This window comes from Diadema setosum, chromosome 4 (assembly GCF_964275005.1).
Source record: "Diadema setosum chromosome 4, eeDiaSeto1, whole genome shotgun sequence".
NCBI classification, from domain to species: Eukaryota; Metazoa; Echinodermata; class Echinoidea; order Diadematoida; family Diadematidae; genus Diadema; species Diadema setosum.
The window spans coordinates 14,118,911-14,146,907 of NC_092688.1; the positions used below are offsets into that span (position 1 = coordinate 14,118,911).

Genomic DNA, 27,997 nt, shown 5'->3' on the forward strand with positions numbered 1-27,997 from the left:
TACAGTAAGATGTCTACGATGTCGCGCTGATCTTCTTACATCATTACACACAAAAAGCTGAGGAGACAGGCATTTGGAATAATAATGAAGTAGTTGTTGGCATTGCTATTATTGTCATTTCGTTTTGCCTTTGGTTAAAAGAATCAAACCTGCAAAGCTCATGCATTTACCTGGAATCCCATGTCGTGTCCTTCGCTGAAAAGATTACTTCACGGGTGATTTGTGAAATGTCCGTTGCGCCAGTGAATCAGCCGCGGGGCGTGCCCGTGACGCGCGAGGCAGGGCAGCATCAGCCTCAGCAGCCTCAGCAGCAGCAGCAGCGCGGCAGTCGGGAGGAACTCGAGCGACAAGCTTGGACCGAGTCACCGTCAGATCGCACGCAGCTCCTGCCGAGGGTGGATAGCCCCGCGAAGCTAGCCGCTGTTAAACCTCACTTAAAACGCACAAATCGAGTCGGCATGGAGGGCGAAAGTGGCGCCAATACTCCCGTGTCCAAGATGGAAAAGGGACCCGAAGATAATAAATCGCAAGAAAATGACACCAAGAGTGTCCCTGTCGCAGAAAAACAAACTACAGTGAAGGTAGAGACAAAACCAACGGCTACGGCAACAAACGGAACCGTGAAAACCATAGTGGTTGAGGAGTCAACCGACAACGGGAAGGATTTACTGGACGTTGTTCGCTTACGAAAAGGATCGAAAAGTTGTCCGAACCTCTCCAAAGATGAGGATTTCTTACCCCGACCAAGGCTGCAGGTAGATGACCTGAAAGAGACTCTACAACTTGAAGACTTTGTGTCCGAATCGGAGTTTTCACAGCATGCGGAGAAAAAGAGCGGTTTCTGGACGTCAATAAAAGCCGTGAATAATTTCAGATCCGCGATGCGGAAAGAGAAGAAGAGGAAGAGGCAGAAAGTGTCTGTGCAGAGAGTCGACTCGTTCTTGGAAAAGTTCACCACACGTCGCGGGGACATACCCACCCATTTGGAGGACGATGACCAGGAATCTGAGATCGTGGCCAATGAAGTCGAGAAAGAGAAGAGCGTGAGCACCATCGTCGAACCCGACGGCGACTTCATTTTCTACTGGCTCTTTGTGGTCACCGTCGCCATCGTGTACAACTTCTGGGTGCTGATAGCGCGAGAGGCATGGCCCGAACTCCAGGAGAAGGGTCGAGTGGCCTGGTTTGTTTTCGACTACCTCTGCGACTTCGTCTACATCGTCGACATCGTGGTGCACTTGCGCACGGCATTCCTCGAACAGGGTCTACTGGTTATGGACAGCAAGAAGCTGACCGCGCATTACATCAAATCGTGGGAGTTCGTGGTCGATGTCTTGTCCCTCCTTCCCACCGATCTTTTCTATCTCCTCGATCGTGATCGATGGCATCCCATGGTTCGATTCCCGCGATTTCTCCGCGTCTATCGCGCGCATTCCTGGTACTTCATGGCGGAGAGCAGGACACAGTTTCCAAACCTTTTTCGGGTCTTTAACCTCACTCACGTACTCTTGCTGCTACTCCACTGGGCTGGGGCTGCGTACTTCCTGATATGTGAGGCCATCGGCTTCGGAACCCCACTGGATAACTGGATTTACTCTGCCCCTGAAGGGAGAAATGCCACTCTGCCCCACAAGTACCTGGCCTCTTTCTACTGGTCCACCCTGACGCTGACTACGATTGGCGATCTCCCCGCACCACATAACGAAGTCGAGTGAGTATGAAGCAAAAATAACTTGGTCGTTATTGAAATGAAGCACTTGATTTATACTTAACAAAATTGTTTGCGTATAGGCAATGATTAAAGTAAAATTATTACTGAATAATGTATATAGATGTATTTGAGGAAGACAAGCTATATGAGCTTTCACAATTCAGACACAAACCTTTACGACAAATTTGACATGCAGGCATGATATCTAAAATGTTAAGAATCCTGCTAAACAACGAGAAGGCTTTGTATGATTTCGAAAAAAAATTGACTCTTTTCAAGTAATGATACTTTACAGTGAGTTTTTCACATCTATGTTTGTTTTAACTGACTTCAGTCTCACTTACGCGTGGTACCCCCCCCCCCCCCCCCGTACATGAATAAGGAATAATCTCACGACATCCAGGTTTGTGTTCATTGTTGGCCAAATTGCTCTACAATGATTGTGGAAGCATTACACACAAAATTAGCTGTTGACGTGTGTTTTAAAGCGCACGCAGAAACCACGACAACAATCATGACAACGCAGCAAAAACAAACAATCAAACAATAACAACAAACTGACAGAAACAAGAAAGGACCTCGACAAAGATCTCATGAAAGCAGTCTGGTCTTATAATAGATGTACATGGGAACAATATACAGATATGAAATATATGAAAGTATATTACAATGCAGTATGTTCTGGCAGTGCTCAGGTTCAAAGAAGGGCGAAAATTTGTGGTAACTTTGATGGAATGTTGTCCATTGCAGTCTCATCTAAATTAGGCTAACCTGTATCTTACAAAGGCAAATCACTTATTAAACATGGCACCACGTTGGATATACTCTTGTCTTTTTTTTTTTTTATTTATTCCATATTAATGGCAGATTGTTTAATCAAGACGCAACATTATATTTGGGTAAACCGTAACGGAGGGAAAGGCAACATCACCATGAACATTTTTTTTCCTAAGTGACAGAAGTAGGCATCTAATATCTGCCAATGGTCATCAACTGACAAAATCACATTGATATTATAGGAGGGCCTTCAACCCCCTGTACACAGAAGCTGCTCTAACTAATCCTTCAGGATTACTGATCCTGTGGGATGCTTACAGCGAATAACAGAGATTATGGTTGATTGCGCTGACGAGTCAATCACTGCAACACATAGTGACCAAATACTGAATACTGTCCTTTTAGTGGACAAAATGATAACATCTAATGACTGTCTTCTTCAATGTGTGAATACTTAGTTACATGATACTCTTTGAATTAAAAATGTTTAGCATAGGCCATTGTAGGAGGGTAACGTCGTTGTCACTCATACTTTTGTAAGGAATCGGAAAGAGTATCAGTCCCTGAAGTAACAAAGATTTCTTATTGAAAGAATTCAGATGTTTGTCAGTATCATAGATACGAGTTTAACACTGCTAGAGAAAAAAAAAAATGATTGATTGGTATATTCGTGCAAGGATCATGTAACAGCGGTTAACTAACATCGTCCTTTCGAATGACGACCCTTATTGGTTTGCACCACAAACCTTGCCGCATCCTCAATGTTGTGAATGTTCCTATGTTGAAGTCAACTAGGAACGGCAGTTGTTCGGAGAAATCATTGGTGCCCAAAATGAGGAACTTCCTGTCATGAAGCCCAATCTGTTCTTGAAGGGTGTGACGACACAGGATATACCCCTTGGACACGATTGAGAGAAGATGAGTCTATTATTGAGCAGTGTTTGAATTGAGGGGAGGGGGGGGGGACGCAATTATTCATCATTGCTCTCAGTTGCCTAGCAACGCAATATAAAATTTGTTGTCTGCTCTGTGCCTCTCTATTCATTTGCCACTCAATGCTGGATAAACGACACACACACACATACACACACACACACAAGATATTGGAAGGATTTTTATTCATTTTTGCTTGTGAATCATTTCTCATTTCAAGGTAGCTCGAGGATGTTTGAAGTTACGTAAGATCCCAATTAAGGCAAAATCGTTTGTCATCCAAACAAAAATCAGAACAAGTACTCGACAGTTCGAAGCGCTTTTGTATTATTGCAATATATTAGATAAGTGGCAATTCGCAATTGACAGCGTATACTTTGTACAACCTATATATACGTGGAAAGAGTTATATAAACAACTGTTAAAATATAATGGTGGCCTTTTATGCCGCAAGATTATCAAATCTATTTGACAATGTCGCGACACTCTTTGTCATTGTCTATATTTACAATTCAGGTTTATCTAAGGGGGAGGGGAACGATAGCTGAATCATACTTTCACTTGGAAGTGACGGCCTGCTCCATGTAAACGGAAGTGGTTATATAAAGGTTAAGTTCAAAGTTTCCCGGTGTTGTTTTAGTCACATCTAACCAGAGCAAGTAATACCCACAAAAACTGCACCATCAACAGTTTATTTGCCCTTTTTTCTAGAAAATAGATGACGTCATTCTCATTACTATACTTACACTACGGGTAAAGACAGTAATGTGTACCTCTGACAGTGGTTATCCCTGTACAATAGATAAATGTAATGTATCAGTTTACAATAAAATGGGGATATCATTTCTTTCATTTTTTGCTTTCATTCATTTTATTTCACATTCAACAAAAGTAAAAAGTACAGTATAACAGCATATACATACGAGATCAAAGCAACTCATTATTTATGATAAAGGAGAACAAAGTTCGAGAGAATACAGTGGTAATGGGCTAACCGCGACTGAATTGTATATCATTGAAAAGTTGTTGGAAATGAAGGGTACTGCTGAAAAGCATAATGGTTCCAGTGCGATTAGGCCCCGTGCTCAGACTGTAACTTAATAGAGAAAAATCGCACAAGGAAAGTTACGTGATTTTGAAGTTTAAATTTTGATTTTTTTTTCTTTCTATGGTCTCTATCCATGTTCTAATAATTGACCGAGGTGATGACGTCATAAACTCACAACTCTCACATCAGTTTGTCCACACACACACACATACACACACACACAGATATTACAGTCATGCTTTTTTTTAATTAATGGTATCACAAATAGAACCCAATAGTCCCCTGTATACCTTCAAATGATGTCTTTTGACTTTAGGTTATAATCTAGAAATTGAGATAAATCTTTAGTGAACATCAGCGGTAGAATTGTGAAGTCGAACATCAACACGTCATCTTTGCACTTATGATTGTTATTCCTATAGCATCGGTGTTTCGTGACAACATGATAGATTTTTGCAATTTCATAACTTCTGCCGGTCGTAAGTTCGATTTTCGAGGAACTTTTCCATGCTATACATTTTTTTACTCTATTCATTTCGGTTCAATTAAGTTTCAGTTGATATAATCATACCAGCAAGAATTAAGGATGGAAGTCATCCAAAAAATAAAGAAAGAAAACGAAAAGAAAAATAAAGGTAAGGACAATGATAGATTGTTTCATGACTCACAGCTAACAGTAATGACATTGACATTTGAGTATAGCCGTCTTGCCTTTGCTATGGAGATTATCATGATGAGATAATAATAAGATAATGATTACATTAGTATTGAAACAATGTTATTGAAATGATAATGATGATGATGATAATAATGTTTTCATTTTTGTTATCAAAATCATCATCATCAAGATCATCATTGTTATTATCATTACTACTACTACTACTACTACTACTACTACTACTACTACTACTACTACTACTACTAGTAGTAGTAGTAGTAGTAGTAGTAGTATAGTAGTACCAGTATTAGTAGTGTATATAAAGTGACATTTGTATGTTAATAACCATGAGTAAAAGACTGAAAAATGCAAACACTACAAAAATCATAATGGAAGCTATTACCAAGAATTCAGTGGATTAAAAACACAACCGTTTGACATCAAACAATGAGCATGTGGCAAACATTGAGCATAATCATTATAATGAAGTGGTACAGTATTTGTTCATTCTGAAAAACAGTGCCATGATACCACTGTTTCCTCGTTAGAGAGAGAATGTTCCCTTTGGTCCCGAATTTATTTCGCAACCTTCCTGCTGTTCTACTCCGTGTTGTGCGTGTTTCGATCTTTATGTTACCTCTTACCTCTTTGGTTTTAGGCTAACCGTTGATCCTGGTGTTTGCGCCATAGACGCTATGTATCATCATTACATCAAATGCTTCATACCGTGTGATTAAAGCATCAATTAATTAATCATGGCCACTTTCCCAGTCTGCCCTCATCGCTCTGCTCGAGTAGACTTCTCATCTCAGTAAAGAGACTTTTCTTTTTCCCGTTAGGCCGGTTGCAGGTCTTCTTATATGATTATGATGTTGCCAGCTGGGGATAATTTCCGCGGAACGCTTGCAGGCAAAAAGTCTTCTCTGAGTTGCATATGCTCAAAAGACATTATATAGAAGAGTTAAAGTGTCGGCAGCCGATAACATGTATTTTCTTATCAGGGACAATGATATTCTTAATCAACTTTTATGCGTACCTCTGTGACAACTTTGTCATTGCAACCTGGCAGCCTTTCAGATTTTCTACCGATATTGCTTCACGTTATTCATGCAAACCGAGATCCATGATCATACAAAACTTTCATAAACCAAATGTTAGAATGAAAATAAATGTAAAATTTTCCCTTTATAGTATATAACCAAGTGACAAGCTCCTTCATATGAATGTTCCTGACAATGTCAATACGTGGGACCCAGTTTAGATACATTGATTGTGGCTATGTCGGGCAAGCCTAAGCCTAACAGCTATCTTATTAACATTAACAACCTTTGTCTTTGAAAGGAAGCGACAAAATATTTTAAAACGTTCGCAAACTGATCTATGCAGTATAAAATCTATGTTAAGTTTTTGAATAACGAAACTTAAAACAATGGAAAAAAATCTTCACAATAACATTCGAACAAGTCAGTTAACCAGCTAGCTCAATTCTTGACAACATGGAGCTTAAATTGATTCAATTGATTTAAACTTTATTTTCATTTTTTGTTTTTCAACAGAATGTACAAAGACATGTTTGAAATTTGACATGCGTTTTGTTGAATAATACACAGCCAGCAAGGACTAACAGCATGTTCATGTCTATGCGATCAGTACAAAAAGAGAAATTTAATCGCATTTATACACTCTGCGAAAAAAAAAAGAAAAAAAAAAGATGGAGGTACCCACTCAAAAAGACTATGCTTGTATCATAATATGGGTACCTCTGAAGAAAGGGGGAAAGAGGGGTGACGAGCTTATATGAGGGTGGCATTACTTTCAATCCTTGTGAAGGTGAGGGTGGCATCACTTTCTATCCTTTGGGTAGATGACACAAGGCTCATTAGCAATGCTGTTCAAACGCTGGCCAAAATATTGTGATGACGTAACAGTGCATCCTCTATTATCTTTGCATTAACAACCTACAACATATGCATCTAATCACTGTCGAAGGACATCATGCGGTGGTTGTAAATTGAATGAATCCTGTACAACTCTTCATGATGATGAGTAATGGCTAGGCACACAAGAAACCATAATTCATTCATCTGTCTCCGTGATCTCTGTGACGACACACTTAGTTCGGCAACATTCCATGTGCTGGAATTGAATACTGATTAAGGATTGTTTTTAGAGTTTTTGGCCTCACGATGCATTCGAAGGGACAAATCTTTACCATCAAGTTCAGCGATATTGTTAAAAATGAAAACGGTTGAAAAAAATGACTCTGCCCCTATATGTTTGTCTGTCTGTATGTCTGTCTGTTTCCTTTTTTAACCCTCCCCCTCTTTTCTCTCTGTCTCCATGCCAATCTCGCGGTCTCCTTTTGAAGGTCTTTTATTGGTCAACTTTAAAGCAAAATTTATCATATTTGCTATACGGTTGTAAAACACACATTATTAGCAGAACAAAAATAAACTACAGCACACACACACACACACACACACACACACACATACACGATCAGCGATACGCCCGAAGTTCAAAAGTTTTTGTTTAAATACCATTACAATGTATCTCTGTTTCTAAAGTCCCAAGTTGCACGCTGTAGCAAAACAAACAAACAAACAAACAAACAAAAACACAAAAACCAAAACAAACAAAATAGTCCTATTTGAAAGTACTTTGTCTGGGGTTGAGAATTAATCATAAAAACTGATATTCCATTTTATCCGATGATCAGTTATTCCTGGATAATCAATTTTACCTGTTTATAGCAGTCCTCAACTGAACAGTTCCAGGTGAAATTTTTATTATAATCTATTGATAAGCAAAAAAATGACTGAATGTATATAGATACAGTGATGATCTCGAATTCGATTAACTGGGCTTAATGCTCACAGTCCAGCGTTCCGGGTTCTCGTTTAAGACTTAGACCTTGCTAGACTTACTGCAATATCGTGCAGCTCTATTTGTGTGTGCGTAGCAGACCTATCATGTCCGATTTTGTCTTATCTTTAATTTGTTTGCGATGTGTATTTGTTACATTAATATGATATATATATATATATATATTATGTCGATACATGTAAAGGGAAAGGTTCCTCAAACATCAATTTAAATAGCAGAAGCTGGAAGATTAAGGGGACCACTTATAGAAAGTTTGAGGAAAATTGGAAAATACCTTCAAAAGTTATGAATGCTTAAAGATATGTCTAATTCCTCATTGATATCCTGCTCTCTTAAGATGGAAACTGTGGATATACAATAACTGATTAAGTCATAGAAGTAGAAGGGTGCAAAGAAAAATCTAAGACGAAAATCATCAGTTTATGGAAGATACACATTCTCTTAATCCATCACTGAGATATATTTTGACGAATAGTCTTTCCTGCGTAAGGCAGAATATATCTGTCAATATATAATGCTCTTTCGATGTCCTAAAATGAAATCAAACAACGTCAAAAGAGTTTATTCTGCTGTAGTCTTTGGAATCATCATAAGATGTTCAGATGCAATGTTCAGCGTGTGTATAAGGCAGATAACGATATTTGGAGACAGGTTCACTGAGACGCCGCGGAATTTCTGAAGGACAATGACATGTGCCTCAAAGATCACTAAGAGTAAACTCAGCCTGGAGATGAATACAAACAAACGGCTACTAAGTGACGTACAAGTACCCATCAGCTGTGCGTATATTCGGATTTCATAGTAATCTCGCATATCGGGTACAAACCCTTCATTGTAGCACCCCTTCTTTGTTTTTATAGTTAGTTAGTTTTTTTTTTCTAAAACGCGGTTGTTGTGGTTATTTTCGTTTGCGCACTTTGATCTGTAATTTGGCAGCAATCAGTTTACCTCTGTGATTATTCAAACTTGTAGTTACAACGCACCTCTTAAACCTGTGAAAAATGACGACTGTGTTGACTGACGACATGCGGGCATTATACATTTCCAATCTAGAATCAGCATACAATGTAGTATGCAGCGTTGACATCAACTATTGGCAAGGCGCAATCGTTATTTTATCAGTTTTCTTGACTTGACGACCAAAAGAAGTTTTAAAAGTAGCGACTCTCTTGTGCAAAAATGTCGTAGGGGCGTATGGATTGATAGAACTGTATGGAAAATATGAAAGTCTTAATTGTTTAAAAAAATAAACAAACAAAATAACAAAACAAAAACAGAAACTATTATAGCATACATTATTGACCAAAAAAATCTTATCATAATATTAAGAAAGAGAGAAAGAGAGAGAGAGAGAGGGGGGGGGGGGAGGGGGAGAGAAGGGGGTGAGAGAGGTGGGGGGGGGGGGAAGGAAAGAATATTTTAGTCTGTCCAGTCAGTGTTCGGTGCCCAGGGTCATATTAGCCTGAAATAGCCTATATTGCGCGATTTCGGAAGGCAAATTAATTACTTCACGGGAGCTCCTATCTCGCATTTGTTCTGCTTTATTTCATGGACACTGTGACTCAATGCCTATACATCTGCTTGGTTGTTGTTGTTGGTTTTTTTTTTTTCATTAACTGATGGAGAGAGCGATGGACAACATTAAATCGCGCATTTTAAACCACGAGTATATGGTTGTACTTTATTGCAGGTTATTGGATTAGCAATTTAAACTGGAGCGTGAAGGAACTCGTCCAAACAGAATTGATAACACCACCTAACCTGATTGTGATGCTGACCAAAATAATCAATTCTTCCTCGCAGCCAATTATACGTGAAACAGTACAGTACCCCCGTAAAGACAAGAAAAGAGATGTATCAGTGTATAGTATATAGTCAGAATTATACTAGCACATTATAGTCCAAAATTGATATTTCATATGCCTTGATGACAATGTTGGAAAAGATCGCATTTTCTTCCGACGCTTGTCGAACATCGACACTGTAAAATGGAAACGTGATATACTTTCGATATGATCGCGTCTACGGAAGATAACGACTGTCGAGTATGAATAGAGTATATAGGATAGGAGGAGAAATTCCGCCCAATTGGTTTTGAGATCACCGACCGTTTTATTACGGATGACAGAGGACTGTGCTAGTGTGCTTTAAAAAGAAAGTAACTAGTCTTACCTGAGGTATCGATTAATCGATCACAAAGTGGGTTTTCTTAAACGCCAGCATCTTTTGCTCTGCTTCCCGCACAGGCGAATTTTCCTTTGTTTAATTTCATTCTTTGAGAAATGTATTGTTCTTTACCACTTGCCGCAACTGGTCCTCTGCAGTTTTCAGACTCGCAGTCTTCGAGCGAGCGGGATGAAAAAAAAAGAAACCAAAAAAGTACAGGAATATCGACGGTATTACTATAGAATACAACTGTTGTTGTATACAAATCGGGTAGATAATAGAAACGGCACGGCATGAGCTCCCGGTGGCGAGTTGCCAACGGTTTGTATTTGTTTATGTGGGGTAAGGCACTGTATACTTGGAATGATGAATTCAGCAGTTTATTTTTGTGCGCGATTTTTTATGGCAGCCTGCGTCATGTGAAAAGTCATTCGAGTTATGCTTTCTTCAGTTAAACGTCATATCAACAATTTGATCAGGGAATATAAGTCCATTTTATTCCAGTTTTTCCTATTTAATTTACGAATTGTTTCCGGAGATGGACATTTTCGTTTTGATTGCCCGAAACGGAATTTCCGTTCATTTTTTAAGCGATAAAACTAAAATTAACAAACATATCCGTGTGTATGATGAATGCATGACCTGTGGAGGTTTGTATGACAGTCATATAGAATAGAATAAAAAAGAGACAAACAAGCAGAATGTTAGTTTTTACTTGCTTCTGACATTTTGCTATTCCTTAATAATAAATCGAAATATTAAGACACCAACGAATCACACAACGTGGCGATGCAGTTGCGTGGAATGAACTAGCACTTCTGACCAGGCAACCTCAGAACAGCCGATGGCGTGAAAATTGATGGTGCGACCATAAACTGAGATCGGCGGCGCGAAGAGGCGCTTCAAGGATGCTCCATTATTTCTCGCCGTGAATGCAACTAATCAAGGGACGTAATTGGAGCTGCTTTTAGAGAAGTCTGCAGCAGGAGGCAGAGCGGGGGAAAGGAGGTGGAGTGAATTTGCCTTGATACATCTTTACATTTTCGCTTCAAAAAAAAAAACTGTTAAAAAGAGAGCAGCAGTCCTATTGTTATGATCAAGATAAGACGAATTCTACATGTACATTTTTCTGCCAAAGTAAGTCAAAGCTGCGTAGTTTCAAAATACATTCATATAATTATTACTGTTTTGCACAAAACAAAGCCATGACATAAATCTAATTTTATGATAATATATCAGTCAGAATTGTCTTTTGTTGATATTTATTTTGTCTCTTACGTTGTCTCCTGACGACATAATTACAAAGTATACCAAATCTTTGGGCAACTTGCGACGGATCGACAGAAATGCTCAGCTCATTACAGTAGTAACAAGTACAACATTTCTTATTCGACTTTGTATATTTCGTCAATTTTTGTTCCTTCAGTGATATGAATTTGTGGATTTTATTTTAAATTAACAACAAAGAATCAATGAGTCGAATAATCGTCATCCACAAAGCAACCCTGCAAAAGCCTTTCGTTGATTGGTTTACTCCATAACTTTTCATTCCCTCTACACAGAACTGGTTTTATAGAAGGTTTGCTATGACTTTCAGAGGGATTTATAGCTGTGTGACTCGATTTACGTATTCACACATATTTTTATGTATTCGGACAGACAAAATCTGAAAAGTACAAAATAGAGCGAGTGTTGCCTAAATGAGAGAGGGAAACAACTGGTAACAGAGACTAGTCAAGAATACCCCGTCTCTGCTGGATTTCTTTTTCGAGCAACAGTCCAAAACTCTGTGACGTTATTGATTGATGTATATCCTTTGTACAGATTCACTTCGTAGAGTAGCCAACTTCGCTAAATGACTGGTTATTGTAATCTCCTTATTCTGTTCTGCCCTAGAAGGGTTTGCCAGAGAGTTGTCCCATTTGAGGGTGGGTCATTAGTGATTTTACCCTTCTATAATTCGACGACACCTCTTAATACTGAACTTCCAGGGTTCCCCGTTCGATTTCCTTTTATAGGAGAAAGCGAGGACGGAGGTTCTTTCAACACAGCTAATCCTTGCCGTTGTCTGTTCTTGTATACCCTTCGCTGTTGACATAATAATGTCAGCGGGTGTGGAGGATGAGGGTTGTCATGGCGACGTGGGTGTGTACTAAATCCATGATCGTGTGTACCGTTATTTTAATGAGGTTTAGTGGTCTGTTCCCCTTTTTATTGTTGTTTGTCGTGTTAATTGTGTTCCTATTATACCTCAATAATCTATACAATAACTTCACTTTCAAACGTCAAGCACCGCTAAAACTTTTTCTGACAACATAGGATATTGTGATGCACTGTAAGGGCAAACAGAATGAATGTGGAACAATTTCAGTAAAATTATCATGATAATGTATCGTGTAGACTGAAACGAAATTACGCCACAAGGACGTTCACAATGCATAGAAATTTGAACAGAGGACGATCAGTAAGTTAAATTTAATGACAGATGGAAGAATTCCTCTATGTCCATTTTGCTGTTTTACCCTAAGTGCATTAAGGCGTTTTGTATATTTCCTCAGCACCAAAATCTTTGATTTGCAATCACTTCGTTCAATGGTAACAAGCGTTGTATTTCATATACAGCGCATTCGTTGAATGAGATGTTTAGATCCATGCGATGTTTGTTGCATCACATGAAAAGTCCTAAAATAGCATTCGGGTGTAATGGCTCTGGTGGTGTGATGTGTCGTTACTGTATTCAATTGACACCTTCAGTTTACTGGTTTGCTTCTCCAAGAGGCACAGTGTGATTTCAGTCCATTCTGCCGGTAAGTCACACAACTTTATCCACATCCACATTAAACCGGTTGGCTGTCACCCTTAACCCTTAATACATTAACATTAACAGGAGCTAAGCACCCATAAAATAAGCACTCATTACTCTGTTAATGTAAAGGAGCTAAAGTCCCGCTCGTTTGGGATTGTGATTAGGGACCGCTCCTGCTGGAGTGGAAAGTACTGGCAATCTAGCTCTGTCAGACTGATTTTTTTTTTTTTGAGTAAAGAGTTGCTTAAGAATGTTCTTTGGAGGGAAAAGCATATCTTATTATTTCTATAAAAGATAACAAGCAACTGTCGATCTAGATTTATCAATGTTGAAGTTTTAGAGCATGCTAAGTTGTTTTTTTGTGTGTGTGCGTGTTCACAAATATGTTTAGATATACTGAAAAACTCGAAAATTTTATTGATAGATGCATTGAAGCATACAAAATCTGAACGTTGCAACTACTTCTTTGTTGCAAAATCATTCTTCGGACATTTTTCATTATTACGTTGAAAGGCTAATGTGTTGACTAAATTTTGGCAGTCTGTCGGAATAGACTGTGCGTTGCTACGACTATTTCGAAATCAATTACAGGATATTTATATTCCACCAACCATGCCAACAGTTCGGAATCACGTCTGACTACACAAGGGAAATTAAATTTTATTCAGCTTTAGATGGCGAGATAGGCGGGAATGTCGTTTCGCCTGTCCGTAACTCGCGCAAATAATCATGTATTGTGCTCAATCTCTTTAAAATTCTCCGTCCCTCTGGGAGGTCGTTTAACTCCTTGCACCTTTAGTATTGCTGTCCTCTTTGTTTTGTATCCTGCCAGTGATGTGGTTGCGGATGCATAGATTTTAATGATCTGACCTGTGTTACGCAAATCTTTAGAAAGCAACTGCTCCAAAGAACCGTCAACATTAAGAGTGAAAGGATGCGAGAAAGGTGCCTATTGTTACGTTGACATGCTTTCTACGGTTTCTCTTAATGGCAAGAGTATGAAGATGTACATGTATATAGAAAACGTCAATGAGGTACACAGTAAGAGTTATATAAGTGAAGGTTCTATTCTATTCGAGTGGCAAGTTACGCTTTCGTACACTTAATGTACGGACAATGTTTAAAGGGATGCTATGGTTTTTGTTGAAATTTGGCTTCAGGTTTCCAACACAGATTTATTTCTGAAGTAATGAGAAGCATCATAATTAATTATAAGATATGACATATTATTTGATGAAAATTGGTTTTGAAATGGTAAGATATCCAGAAACAACGAGATTCTAATAAAAGGTGCACGGACTCACCTTCTCTTCATTAGGATCACTTACTGGTTTACTTTGTTTTTGCATATCTCAGCAATTTCAAAACCTATTTTCATCAAACAAACTTTGAAGGCCTCTTATAGAATTGCATGCTCTTTAATAATTATTTCATGAGCGGATTCTTATCATCTCACAAAATGTTTAAAATATGAATCCCCATCTCATTCAAAACTAGGCATCAATTTGATATAGCCTTACATACGGTGTGATGTATAGGCCCTGCAATGTAACACTTGGGAAAGAGGTTGCCACATCAACGTGTTACGCACTTTTTCCACCCGTCAAGAACTCAAAATAACTACACATTATATGGGTATCGTTGCAAAGCTAAGTAACAGCCAATCAGTTCTTTGCTATTACGTCGTTGTCAAGGGAACTGCAATAATTGTAACCACAGAGGTGGAGAAGTTCCACCTCTCAGACCGTAACTTATATATAGTGCAAACATCCCAGTGAGACTGACCCTGATCCGATATATTTTGGTGTTGTTGCTGTGTGACCGACACTCGTTCGGCCGAGCAATCTTTCGTTGGATACAAACTGATACAACACAGTGAGAACTATAAGCATTTCTTGTGTTGGGTGGTACTTCAGTCCACTCGGAAGCAAGCTAAGCCAGCACAGCCAATAAACCGAACAAACACACTGACTCAGCTATCCCAGCTCCCCAACATTTGAACAACTCCTTTTCAAATCTCTGCTTTAATCGCGTTGGAGCGGAGAAAGGCAGCCATGTTCATAAGGCTAATCCTTATCCAGTCAGCCACTTGAAGACTTATTTCTCTCGGCCAGAAAGCGACTTATTTTTCAAAGGGAATAAAAGGGAGCTGGAGTGAAGCAGTCTGTTAGGATTGAGAAGGTGAAGAGAAGAAAACGGGGAAAGGCACTTTTAGTCTTTCAACAGTATAAGCTCTCTTGAGCTTCAGACGATCTCTTCTTCCTCTTGTCTCCCCTTTCTTCCCCTCTTCTCTCTCTCTCTCTCTCTCTGTCTGTCTCTCATTTTAGATTGACTGTCTGAAACGCTTGAAGGACAAACATGAACATTTTATAGAATGAATTCATGATTTTTATGTTATACAGAACTGTAACATGATGTGAATATGGGCGACCTCAATGTGAAGATAACATCAACCATGATGCACCAGTGCGCTGAGTGCATGTATTTTGACGCTTTCAGGTCTATATCCTTTAGCAGAGAAAATAGCCACACCAATTTAAAGACAACCTCCTTGGTCATATTTTAACGCAGCTCTCTGCGTAACTCGTCAACCATCTTTAAAATTATTCACGAATGTGACATTGTTTTATTGATTAATTATATGTGATGATTAATCGAGTTTACTAAATGACATTACAATGGTGAAAATAGGTGTGCATGCATTGTGTTAGTGGAAGCATAAAATAGCAGTCTATATAACATCAATTCTGTTTTGAAAGAACGTGAAATGTTACTGCAACAGAAGGTATCCTATTATGGCTGAGCCTACACTAGATAATGATAAACGATGTGCGTCTTTTCAGATACAGCACGTACTCTGATTCAACTGCTAAATGGAGCCGAATTTAGCTAAAACACTCAAGGATTATACAATGGGTAAAAATCAGATTGAACGAAATAGTACTTCCACACTGTGTGCACTGTGAGGTCGATTTCCCATAAGAACAGAATCACCCGTCCTTCCCATATACGTATCTCGTCCCATATACATAGCATTTTTATTAAATTGCCGTCTGTCTCTTTTGTTTTATTTCACTATTAGGTATGTCGTACAGATCTTGGGTTACCTGGTCGGAATCTTCATTTTTGCCACCATCGTCGGTGAGTACTACATTATAACTAAGTAGAAATTACAAACTATCATGGTTGCTATACCCAGCGATTGTCATTTCTGCTATTGCTATCATACCTGCTTTTACTATTCGAAAACGATAACTACTACTACCATTGTTATTACAACTTGCATCTGCTGGCTTCTACTATCACGACAACCACTACTATTTCTGCCTCTCTTGATTTTTGCTGAAACTTCATGCTGTTGTCACCAACATCTCTAACACTACCACTACCACTTGCGACATCCTAGATTTGCCTATATGTGACTCTGTAATAATCACCGATGTACCTGTTTCGTGATTAATGGACGAAGTGTGACAATATCCCAAAAGCGTAGCGTTGTAATTTCTGGTTTCAGAGAGACTCTTGGTCATTCCGTTCGTCTGATTTGAATTTGTTTCGATGTGAATTTGAAAATGGAGTGGGGTTCCGCTTTCATGATATCTTTACGGAAATCGCACCTTGATTGATTCTGTTTGCAGGTCAAGTTGGCGCTGTCATTGAGAACAGGAATGCCACCAGAATGGAATTCGAACGTCACGTGGTGAGTGTAAATTACAGTGACGCGCCATATTCACACATCTAAATCTATTAAGTCATTATTTTAGAAACTACAGCTGTATACATTTTTAAAAAATTTTGTGTTGTATTTTATCATGCCATTTGCGGTTCAGCGTAAATATTCACAGGGTATAGAGTAAAAAAAAAAAACATTTCAGCCCTTTGCTCTTCGTTAATGCAATATTGTTTTTTGTTTCTGTTTTAGACTTTCAAAATCCCCTTTACTGCTAAATAATGAGTGAAATTTTGTAACACCTTTTAGAAGATTAACGGCCCTATTTCTCTTTCAAATTGCAGTAAATTATGCAAAAATGAAGGCTGAATCCTGTTCCAATAACTATTTACCATCGATCGTACTATAACAAACCGTTTCAATTCAACATCTCAGGGCTACCACACTAAATACAACTGACATCTCATTGCATCGAGATGCCGTTGGTAATGACAAACTTAAATACTGTTCGATGCATCAATTTCTGTGTATATTGAGTAATGTTGATAACTCCGGCGAAGTGTATCATTTCCATTTGGATACACGAAGTGTATAGGTGTCAAATCAATATCAACTTCCATTTATGGAACACGGTATACCATGATTCAAATTCCGTCAGTATATATCTTTGCTATTGAATAACAATTTGTTGGACTATTATAACAATGGCAGTGAATTTGGATCAGCCTAACTCAAACACATGTATGGCAAATCATAAATAATTGTGTTCTGCCTCTGTATGATACATCCAATGCTCATTTTCATCTCCTACAGGACCATGCAAAGCGATACATGCGTTCCAATAACGTGCCCAGAGAGGTTCAATTACGTGTACTTAGGTGGTACGACTACACGTGGGCCAGGTAAGTACAAGTAACTCGGATGTTTCCACTCCACTTTAACACAGACACTATAAGCAATTATCACATTCAATTAGGGTGACCTCACTTTGGCATTATCTTGAAAGGTCATACCAGGTGACGACCTTCTTCTGTCGACTAAAACAGTTAATGCAACAAACACATCGACTGCTGAAAGGTAATTATTTGCTTTCGAGCAATCAAATTAACTTTTCATGAGAATATAGAAAATTCAAAGTGATGATGCTTTCGATTTCGATAAGAGGCAAATTGCAAAATTTTAATTAAAAAAATATGACATTCGAGGTTAATGACTACTTCACAAAAGGCTGCATTTTGTTCGTGAAAATGTAAAACAATGTGGATAAAGAAATTGAAACTCGGCAAACCGTGGCGTGTAGGAAAACTTCCTCGATACTCTATAGTATATCTATTCCAAACACACACATACACATCACCCACGATACACACATACGAACAAACAAACACGCACGCACACACACGCAAAACGAACCACATGCGTGTCCTTCAATTTCCTGAGAGGAAATGGGATTTCTATTTGAAGAGGCCAATACTATAATGTGCCTAAATACCATGTTCCTTGGATAGGATGTGGAATGCTCACTTTGAGAGAATCAAACAAATATTTTCCAAAGCGAGAAATCCGTTTGATAGTTGTAGACATGATGTAGAGTACAGGTGCCCTCCTGATTTACCTTGAGAGCCTGACGTTGTTTTTTGTCACTAATCAAGTCCTTGCGTGGACGTACTATAGTTATCGTTCACTCTCATTACTTAAAGTATATACCGCGTTATGATGCACAAAGATCTCGCATCAACATGTCAAATCCGCCAACCAATCCAGAGAGCGCAGAAAATCCAGAGATTCTTGTCAAAGTCGCCGTCAGTGGTTGGAAAAGGTCCCGCCATATCACCGTCCGTCTGTCTATCACTTCTCCGCTCTTCAGGGCAAACCAAACTGTTCAGACAAGGAAAAATCTCGCCGCTTTTTAAGGGGGTATTACTGCTGTGACCCTCATTCATGTGTAGATTTCTCATTCGTATAGACTGATGAGTTCATCGTACTCTTCTTTCATGGTCGGATGTCTATCTTGAAAGAGAGAGCAGGATCGTTAATCAAAGAGTGCCAATCTAACTTCAGTTATGTGCACGCTCTGCGTTACCCTGCATGCAGCCTGGGATTTCCTGGCCGGATTCCAAAGGCCATTGAAATAATGCTAAACTATAACAATATTAACTTCTGAATGAATCGATAAAATAATGAATGAATGCAGAAATTCATCGAGAGTATTGCGCCGCTAACAACTCTAGCCAGCATGCTAAAATGTGGGAAATGTAGGATACATGTATTACTGGATTCAGCGTTAGGGAGGCCTGGTGTTGATGAGAAATGTAAGCAGTATTAAAAGCATGCGATTGCAAATTAAATAATGTATAGTTGAAAAGACGAGACACGAATTGTTTCCCTAAGGTCATGTGTCTGCTCAATAAAGTATTATGAAAATTATATGTTTCTCTATGAAATAAAGCTGCATAGTATATCACTTTTGGATTCCATCTTACATACATGTTTTAGGGAAATAATATAAGGTCATAATTACTGCAAGGAGAATATTAAGGAGACAATTTGGCCCGAATTCACGAAGGTGGTACAAATGAAACCATGGTTTAAACCATGGACAAAAACCATGGAGCGCCAAGTGTCGCACGGAATATTTCGTTACGAAATCGGATCATTTCGTCGACAAAATGACCTTTTCGTTAACGAAATTATCATTTCGTGGAGGAAATGTTCATTTAGTTACAAAATGTTGTCATTTCGTTACAAAATAATCATTTCATCGTCGAAATGACTGATTTCGTAACGAAATATTCCATGGGACACTTGGCACTTCATGGTTTTTGTCCATGGTTTAAACCATGGTTTTATTTGCACCACCTTCGTGAATTCGGGCCTTTGTGTCTCCTTAATGTTTTCAACTATCACGTATATCTCATTCCATCCACGCTTCACTGCTGGCAATGCTTATTATATTTCCCACACATTGTCATAGTTTCTTATAAACGGTATATATATATATATATATATACACGTGCATACATACATATAATTTCAAGTATAATTATTGACATAAACATTCACCAGTCAGTCATGTTGGTATAGTAAGTCTATATCTAATCAAGACGAAGTGTTAAGAAAATTTATAAATTTATAATAACCATGATCAATTAACCACAATGGCATAACATGAGACACAGTCAAAAAAGAAAGAAAGAAATGTAGTTAGAGAGATGATACTGTCCTTGATAATTATCATACTTGGGTGTCATTGGATGGGAGGGGATAGAAACCTTATAGCATGACTAACTATGTACAAAACATTATCAAGGATGATGGTTACAGCGAGTGACAATTTCCCAAAAACTAAAAGTCATATATGTCTTCATACAATTTCTACGTTGGTTTTATGATGGGTTTAAGTGAGATTAATCTGGTAGGATTGTATGTATGTATTGTAAGTGCATTGTGTACAATATCATAGATTCTTCATGTATCGCTGAAACAACAAATTAATATTTAAGAGGCTGCAATGTATCTCTTCGTGTTTTCATTCGGGATTTCACTTTCTTCTCAGAAAGTTTGATGTACTTCATTGTATACCAGCCTTGCAATTCCAGACAAACAACAAGGCTCGTTAACGTTTTCAAAGTATCCAGGAAGCTTTACGAGGAACTCCATAATCATAATATACACCAGATGCTATTCTCATGAGTATAAATCTTTTATGGGAAAATAACGCTTTTCCGTGATATAAAAGCCATCTGGAAATTTGAGAATACATGATTATAGATAATATCGCTAGCTACCAGGAAACTATACCAGTATCGATATTATTTTTCCCGAAGGAAAAGGAAGTGCTTCTACATAATGAGATTGATTGGTAGTTGTCTTCATTTCCCTTTCAATATTTCGCAATGTGCTGTGGTATTTTCAAATTACTACTAACCGTGCCAATCACGTTATAACTGTGCACTTTTAAGCACAGATTCTGACAGGTACCAAGGGGTTAATCATACAATGTGCACTATTTTGAGCTAACAGTAAATTTAAGCTGGTGTAATTTGCACTAAATAAGCATCATTAAGCCGAGAACTATATTATTTATTTCGTCTTTGTTAGTATATAGGGAATAAAAAAGAAACATACAAATAAAACAGAACAACTTGAAGACAGGCCTATGCAATCTTGACATGATTAAGTTGACCTTATACGTGCCTATCCTCTCGCTCCGTGAAATACCAGAAACGTCTAAAATTATCTGACATCTCTTAAGTTTGGATATGTACAACCTATTTGTTGGTCGACATTACAATTGTTTCAGAAGTCCATGGAAATCTTTGGGAGCTGATAGATAAGTTTGGCTTATTAACTGTGTGATGTCACTTCAAGTTGATCCTTATAAAAAAGAGTAAAATGAAACAACAATACAAGGCTATATAGGAGGTGCATTCAAATTTGAATAAGATTATTAAAAAAAAAACATGTCGCACTCGCAAATAAGACGAGGTGACATTGTTATCGCCTATAGCAAGCTTCCCCATAACACTGCACGTCTTCATGAAATATTGTTTTAAAGGATTAAGGAATAATGTAGATTGCATTCGTCTCATCGAACAATATCATGGAGTTGTAATAACTTAGCAACGATGAACCGAAGTATATAATATATTTTTGGTGTTATCTTGCAGAGGTGCAATGCAGGGCCGCGGGGACGTGAACTCGTTGGGACTGCTTCCTGACAAGCACCGCACGGAGCTAGCCCTGCACGTCAACCTACACACACTTAAGCGGGTGAGTGGGACGATAATAGATCAAGGAATTGCGAGATAAATAGTATACAAATAATGAATGTTTATGAGTGCAATGGACAGAATATTTCTTTCGGTGAAAGTTGAAATTGTTGATCCATTCAAATCGGCTGCGTCTCGTTGAATGAATTACCTCATCTTACACCGAATGAAATATTCTGTCCATTGCACTCATAAGCATTCATTATTTGTTTTATATAACGCCTAAAATAGATCCTTGTCATCTGATGTTTTATGAATTTAGAAACAAGAGAGAATGTGTGGGATCTGAGATTGAGAGAGTGCTCACTGAGTCCTTTACGCTAGCGCGCTGTCGCATACACACTGCAAACGCAAGCGTTTTACATGCTGGGCTCTCGGAGTGCATGCAATGGAGCAAATTGTACATGTTGCATATGGATCCAAAGTTGTACGGTATTAAAATGGAGCCACAATATTTCACGGATGATGACGTCATAGTGAAATGGGCCAAATGATCAATGTCAAACAACCAATCAAATAACAAGGATCTGTTTAGGCGTTATATAGTTGTTAATATTACAGTGCAATGCTGACTTTCGGGCCGTGACGTCATCGACTCCTGTCGCCAATTAGCTCTCAGCTTTCTTTCTGGTTTCACTTTAATACAGGTGTCCATCCTCCAGGTGTGTCCTCCAGAGTTCCTCCACGATCTGGTGCTCAAGATGCACATGTGTATCTTCACTCCAGGTGACCTGGTGTGCCGAAAGGGCGAAGTTGCCAGAGAGATGTTCATCATCTCGGATGGACTCCTTGACGTCATGGAGTAAGTCGGAAAGCAAGAAATACAAAAGTATTATTAACGCGAGATGAATATTCATTGATATCAAAAGTAGACATTAGTATTCAGTTAAAAGTAACGTTAATGGACGAAAATATATCAGGGATGATAAAGGAGAGGCATACCTTACAGGAAACGAATTCAAAGTGTCAACGACGGAACAGTGGAAAATGTATGAAATACCGTTTAAGAAAGTATAACAATTGCATCACTTCTTTCAGTCACAGCTAGCTCGCATGCGAAGACGGTTATTACACTAAGCAAGCCAGATAAGAATCCCTACGTGGATACAATGGTAGAATAATGTGCAATATTAGGATAAGGACTGAATTGCAGATAACTGAAGAATTACAGCGAGGTTGTCATCACTGGCTGTCTTACAAAGTTTACCTGAATGTGTCTGTTTTTGTGGTTTTACCCCAACAGCGAGCTTGGTCACGTGGTAGTTACGCTAAAATCAGGTGACTATTTTGGCGAAATTGGAATCTTGGATCTCGAAGGAACTAGCAACAGGTGAGTACCTTCATTGTGGACAAGAGTAAAATCACGTATATCTGCACCAATGGCTTTGCTTTTGGAAAAAAGAAAGAAAGAATTATCTGGTTTATATTACAATCTTGACAAGTACTGTACTTTTGGAATCATTCTTTCAGATGCTGAACTGTAACGCAACTACGCTTTTGCAATATAACTTTGTATTTTCCCGTATGTATACATGATTCATCTCTATTAGTTTGTTGTATATCGTTAATCCTTCGCACTTCGTACTGTATACATGCTTATGATGGATTTTCTGATTTACCTCGTGTTATGTTTTGTTGGAAAGAAAATGAGAATGAAATAAATGAATTGAATCGAATTGAATTGAATTGAATAGTGTGTTATAAAGGTAGTAATGTATAGGCCTAGTCGAATATGCGAACAGGAAAGTTCATGTCATAGAGGAAAGTTTTTGGAGAATGCGCTCAAGTTTCTCGTCACCGTAATGTTATGGAGTATCATGCAATGAAATAGAAGTTGTGAAAATGCAAAGGGTCATGCCACTGTACTGATCGTATCTATTTGTCCTCATTCTGTCTCATTCTCCTCTTTACTAGTATTGATATAATCATTGTTATTCTAACATTATTCTTATCATTATCATTATTATTATTATTATCATAATTATCTTCATCATCAATATTACCATTATCATCATTGGCATCATCATCTTCATCATAATCTTTTCTATCATTTTGTATGATAATCATTACTTCTCATCAGACGTGTGGCTGATGTGCAATCCGTTGGATTCTCCGAGTTGTTCTCTCTCTCCAAAGACGACGTGCTAGGCGTTCTCAGGGATTACCCCCAAGTGAAGGTAACGTCCATTATCCATCCATTACACAAATTTTCGCAATCTGTTGAAAGTAGACCTCCTTTCAGGTTTGCCTCTTGGAGACATTCTTCAATGATTTCTCCTTCCATTCGATGAAGACAATATTATTAAGGACACATAATCAATATTGTTATTTGCCTCCAAGTACAAAGTGTATTGTCAAACTTCTGGATAGTTTTGAGCAAATCTTTGTGATGCTAGACTATCTTCAGCAACATTATGTAAAATTAATTTGCTCGCTGTGATAAACGTTATTCGTCTCCACATAGCCTGAGATTAACATAAACTCACAGAGGTCTTGCAATTAAGGTAATGCTAGCTTGTTCAATTTCCGTTAATTATCTGGATTAATATCCTAAATTGATATGTTCCAAACTGAACATCAAAAAGTGTTAGCCATTTATGTCAGACCCTGTTAACTGTAAGCTGTACGTGGTTGTTTTTTTTTTACACGCTTTACTTTTTTGTTTGTTTCGTTGTGATTTGCTTTATTCTGCTTCATGACGTGATGGCAGGGATTTATGCACATGACCGCTTTCGTGAAACATCGAAACTCAGCGCTGTTATCGCATTTTAGTGTGTGGAGGTTCATATAATTATGATTGATAACTTTAATCGTATATCTATCCTGAATTGATCGATGCAGGGGTACACTTTGTTGTTTGTTTGCATTTCAATATGGAATTAAAGTCTCAATACTTACACCACCAATGATAGTCTAATGCTAATTAGCTTCTATTGCCCCATCTACCGTAATTATGATTATACCGCAGAGTGTCATCGAAGAAGAGGCCAGGCGGAGATTGAACATGCAGAAACCATCGCCATCGCAAGAGGATGACACCAAAGATGACGTCGACCCTGTCAAAAAGGAGAAAGACATTGACGCCCAGAGCATCATCTCCCACTTTAGGTAAGGAAGAAAGATTCGTTGTTCCGAAGGTTCAGTGATCCGAAAACGAAATACGGTTCGCCCCTTCTTTTCGTTTTCTAATTTACGAACCTTCGGAAAAAAAAAAACAAAAAAACGAGACTTATTTCATATTCGAATAAACGAATCTTCGGAATAATAAACCTTCGTTCGGGATAACGAACTTATTTCATAATCGAATTACCGAACTTTTGGAATGATAAACCATCGAAATATCGCCACAAATATCTGGATTAAAGAACCTTTTTTTTTTTTTTTTTTTTTTTTTGATAGACGGACATCTAGGTTTAGGGAACTCGTGTTTTTTTTTTTTTTTTTCTTTCTTTGGGGGGGGGGGAATATCGATCAACCTTTGGAAAAACGAACCTTATTTCATTTTCGGATAAACGAATCTTGGGAATGAAGAGCCTTCAGGATAACGAACTTTATTTCATGATCGGTCTAACGAATCTTATTTTATTATCGAATCAACGAACCTTTGGAATAATGAACCTTCGAAATATCGCCACAAATGTTCGGATCAAAGAACCACAATTTTTTTTAGATAGACGAACATCTAGGTACACTGTGTGTGTGTGGGGGGGGGGGGGGGGTTCGGAATAACGAACCTTATTTCATTTTCGGATTAACTAACTAAACCTCGGAATAACGAGCATCACCCATCAAGGATGTATCATGTTGCTTCTGTTTACATGCAATATCCTTGCCTTCCCATCACTCCAACAGCAGCGTAAGCCAAGCCGTACCAAGCCCGCGCGAGAAGAAGACATCTTCGATCAAGAGGGACTCGCTCGCTGCTCCTCTCCCCGGGTCGCGTCGACCGAGTGTGGACAACAGCGCCACTAACGTTCGCCGCTCGAAGAGGAAATCCACTGCGTCGGGGAGTGTCGCCTGCCCCCTCGGCGACCAAGCACTGGTGAAGGAAATCATGACGTCCGTGGAAAAACTTCTCAGAGAAAAAATTGTGAGTTGCCATCGAAAGGATCATTCTCGAGTGATTCTAAGGGGGCGTTGCAATAAAGTTGCGGTCAATTTGCAAATCCGCAAAATAAATGGCAAATTGGCAATGGAAATTTGCAATCGATTTCAACTCGACTTTCTTGTAACGCCCCCTAAGAAACAAAACATTCCGCATCCATAAATATAGTGTCTATGCAGTCAAACACAAAGGTATAAGATAGGAGACGATTAAAATCAGTATCTGGTTTGTCTGTCGTGAAACTATTGCTGCATGCTCTCTATTTACTCAGGCTGCATAGCATTCAAAAGAAAACTGTATATAGGTTCAAGAATCGCAATGCATACAAAGTTTTCATCCTGATAATCCTCGTTTTTGACGCCTTAATCATGGTTAACTATATCAATCATTACTTTCCTCTCTCCTAGTGTCAATAGAAGAGAACCATAATATACATGTATATGAAGAGTTTAATTGTAAAATGAGCTGAGCATTATTTCTAAGCATTTCGAAGTAAGCCCATCATCAGATAGAACAAAATTAAACCTTTCCAGAGTAATACCTCACTTGCAGTTAACATAACAAGGAATATTGTAGAAGCTATGATTAAAAATATCCTTTATTTCTTGTTACTTTCTTTGCTTTTTAGCAGCTTTAGTCACAATCAAATATCTCAACTTAACAAGAATGGAATTAGCTCGTTTTTGCGATAAAACTCTTCATATACATAATACATGTACATGTGTACATAGTAAAATAGGACAATGCTATATTTCCCACATTTATGCCTCAATTATTCTCGTGTTTATCTCAGGATTCGATGACGGAGGAGACGCGACAGGCCAAGGAGTCTGCCCGGGAGCTCCGGGATCGGGTGACGACCCTGCAGCAAGAGAACGACTCCAAATTCTCAACGATTCAGGTCCTGGAACTGAGGATCAAAGAACTGGAGGTAACTTGATCAGACCTCAAACCTTTTTTAACGAGACTCTCAAATCTGCATCGACTTAATACACAATAGAGTCGTGTCCTACCAACAGTGTATACATTGTGCATTGCATACAGTGTGTTGATGTTGATGCTAAAAGGCACTTTTTCAGGGTTGAATATTTACGCCTTCATTCAGTGTTGAATATCTATTTAGTTTGATAATCTTTTGTTTTCGTTTTATTCTTGTTTCTCTTTTATTATCGTTTTCTTCTTTCCTCAGAAATCCCTAGCGAAATGTGACACAGTCAGTGAAGTTGTATGAGAAATTCTGACTTCCGGATTGAAATATGATGCACAGATGAGGCGTCTTCACCACACTGCTAGCGGGACACAGCCCTTCTATACAAGTATCGTCTCCCTTTCAGGCTTACCCACAGTTCCGGGCACAGATGATACTAGTAGTAAACTCACGCCAATTAGCTGCGGTTTCCGACAATCCTTTTTCAGTTTCTGTCTTCCGTTGCGTCTTCATTTTGTTTGTTTGTTTGTCTGTTTGTTACTGTTTTGTGTGTGTATGTTTTCGTGCCTATACTGTCAAAGTACGGCAAAGTTGTTCTATCATACATTGTACTGGATTATCGTGCGTGATTTAACTTTAGCCTGTGGCTAGTCTTGTCAGTATGATTATTCTGCATGTGTGTATAAATGTGTGTTAAAAAGAAAACACCCGAATCCGAATGATATCTGATCAATGGTGATATCTCCAGATCTGTAAATCAGACTGAAACTAGACATGCTAGACGCGCAAGTTCCAGTTGATATTGTTAATCATGATGATAATAAATCTTGATTCTGGGAAGAGACATCAAAATTTGTGTTTAAAATTAGAAGTAATTTTAAAACTTTTACCCACCGGTAATGTAAGATGATCGGGATCTTATGACTGAAGATACAACCCAGGGTTTTAAGACATCGTTAGTATTATTATAATAATGATAATTGTAATTATTATTGTTGTTATTGTTCTTGCAATCGTTAATTACTAACAACATATGTCGTTGATATCATAATCGAGCAAGTGCAATATGGATGTGTGTAATACATAGGGCACAATTTCGTGTCCTTCGTTTTATTTATGAGTGCATGAAAATCGACGAAAGAACTAGATTATTTAGCATTGTAAACTATATGCATGTGTGTTGCTTGTCAGTGTCACCAAATAATTTTTGCCAAATAAATGACTATAAAATGAAAACTGTCTCACACTTCAATACTATTGTCATAGATTTGCATAACGTTGACCATAGAAGAGAGAGAGAGAGAGGGGGGGGGAGGGGAGCGGATTCTTAGGCTGTTTGATTTGGTTTGGTTTGTGTTTCTTTTTCTGCATTGTCTTTCTCCATGTGCAATGACAAATCAATACAGGTTGATACAGAGTATGCAAAAAAGTAAAACATACAAATCAATACAGAAATTGTCAATTTCAAAACAACATTGTCCCCAATAGGGCCTACATGTAAATTCAAAGCAACCTTACATAATGCATACTGTAGTCG

General features: G+C 38.3%; 1 protein-coding gene across 1 annotated transcript; it reads left to right on the forward strand.

The window, feature by feature from the left end:
• Nucleotides 1-227: 227 nt before the first annotated feature.
• LOC140227634 (cyclic nucleotide-gated channel alpha-3-like) lies at nt 228-26,795 on the forward strand. Its single transcript, XM_072308052.1, has 12 exons — nt 228-1,711; nt 16,068-16,126; nt 16,624-16,685; nt 17,469-17,557; nt 21,326-21,428; nt 22,075-22,229; nt 22,671-22,757; nt 23,508-23,604; nt 24,396-24,535; nt 25,280-25,517; nt 26,326-26,463; nt 26,722-26,795. Exons 1-12 carry the CDS (start codon nt 228-230, stop codon nt 26,761-26,763), a joined length of 2,694 nt encoding a protein of 897 aa, XP_072164153.1. The 3' UTR covers nt 26,764-26,795.
• Nucleotides 26,796-27,997: the final 1,202 nt, after the last annotated feature.

Bases quoted from the DNA above. Each gene is read 5' to 3' on its own strand.
- LOC140227634 (XM_072308052.1), top strand. From the start codon at position 228: ATGTCCGTTGCGCCAGTGAATCAGCCGCGGGGCGTGCCCGTGACGCGC. The intron at 16,127-16,623 runs GTGAGTACTACA...TTCTGTTTGCAG, and splicing joins CATTTTTGCCACCATCGTCG to GTCAAGTTGGCGCTGTCATT. The intron at 17,558-21,325 runs GTAAGTACAAGT...GTTATCTTGCAG, and splicing joins TACGACTACACGTGGGCCAG to AGGTGCAATGCAGGGCCGCG.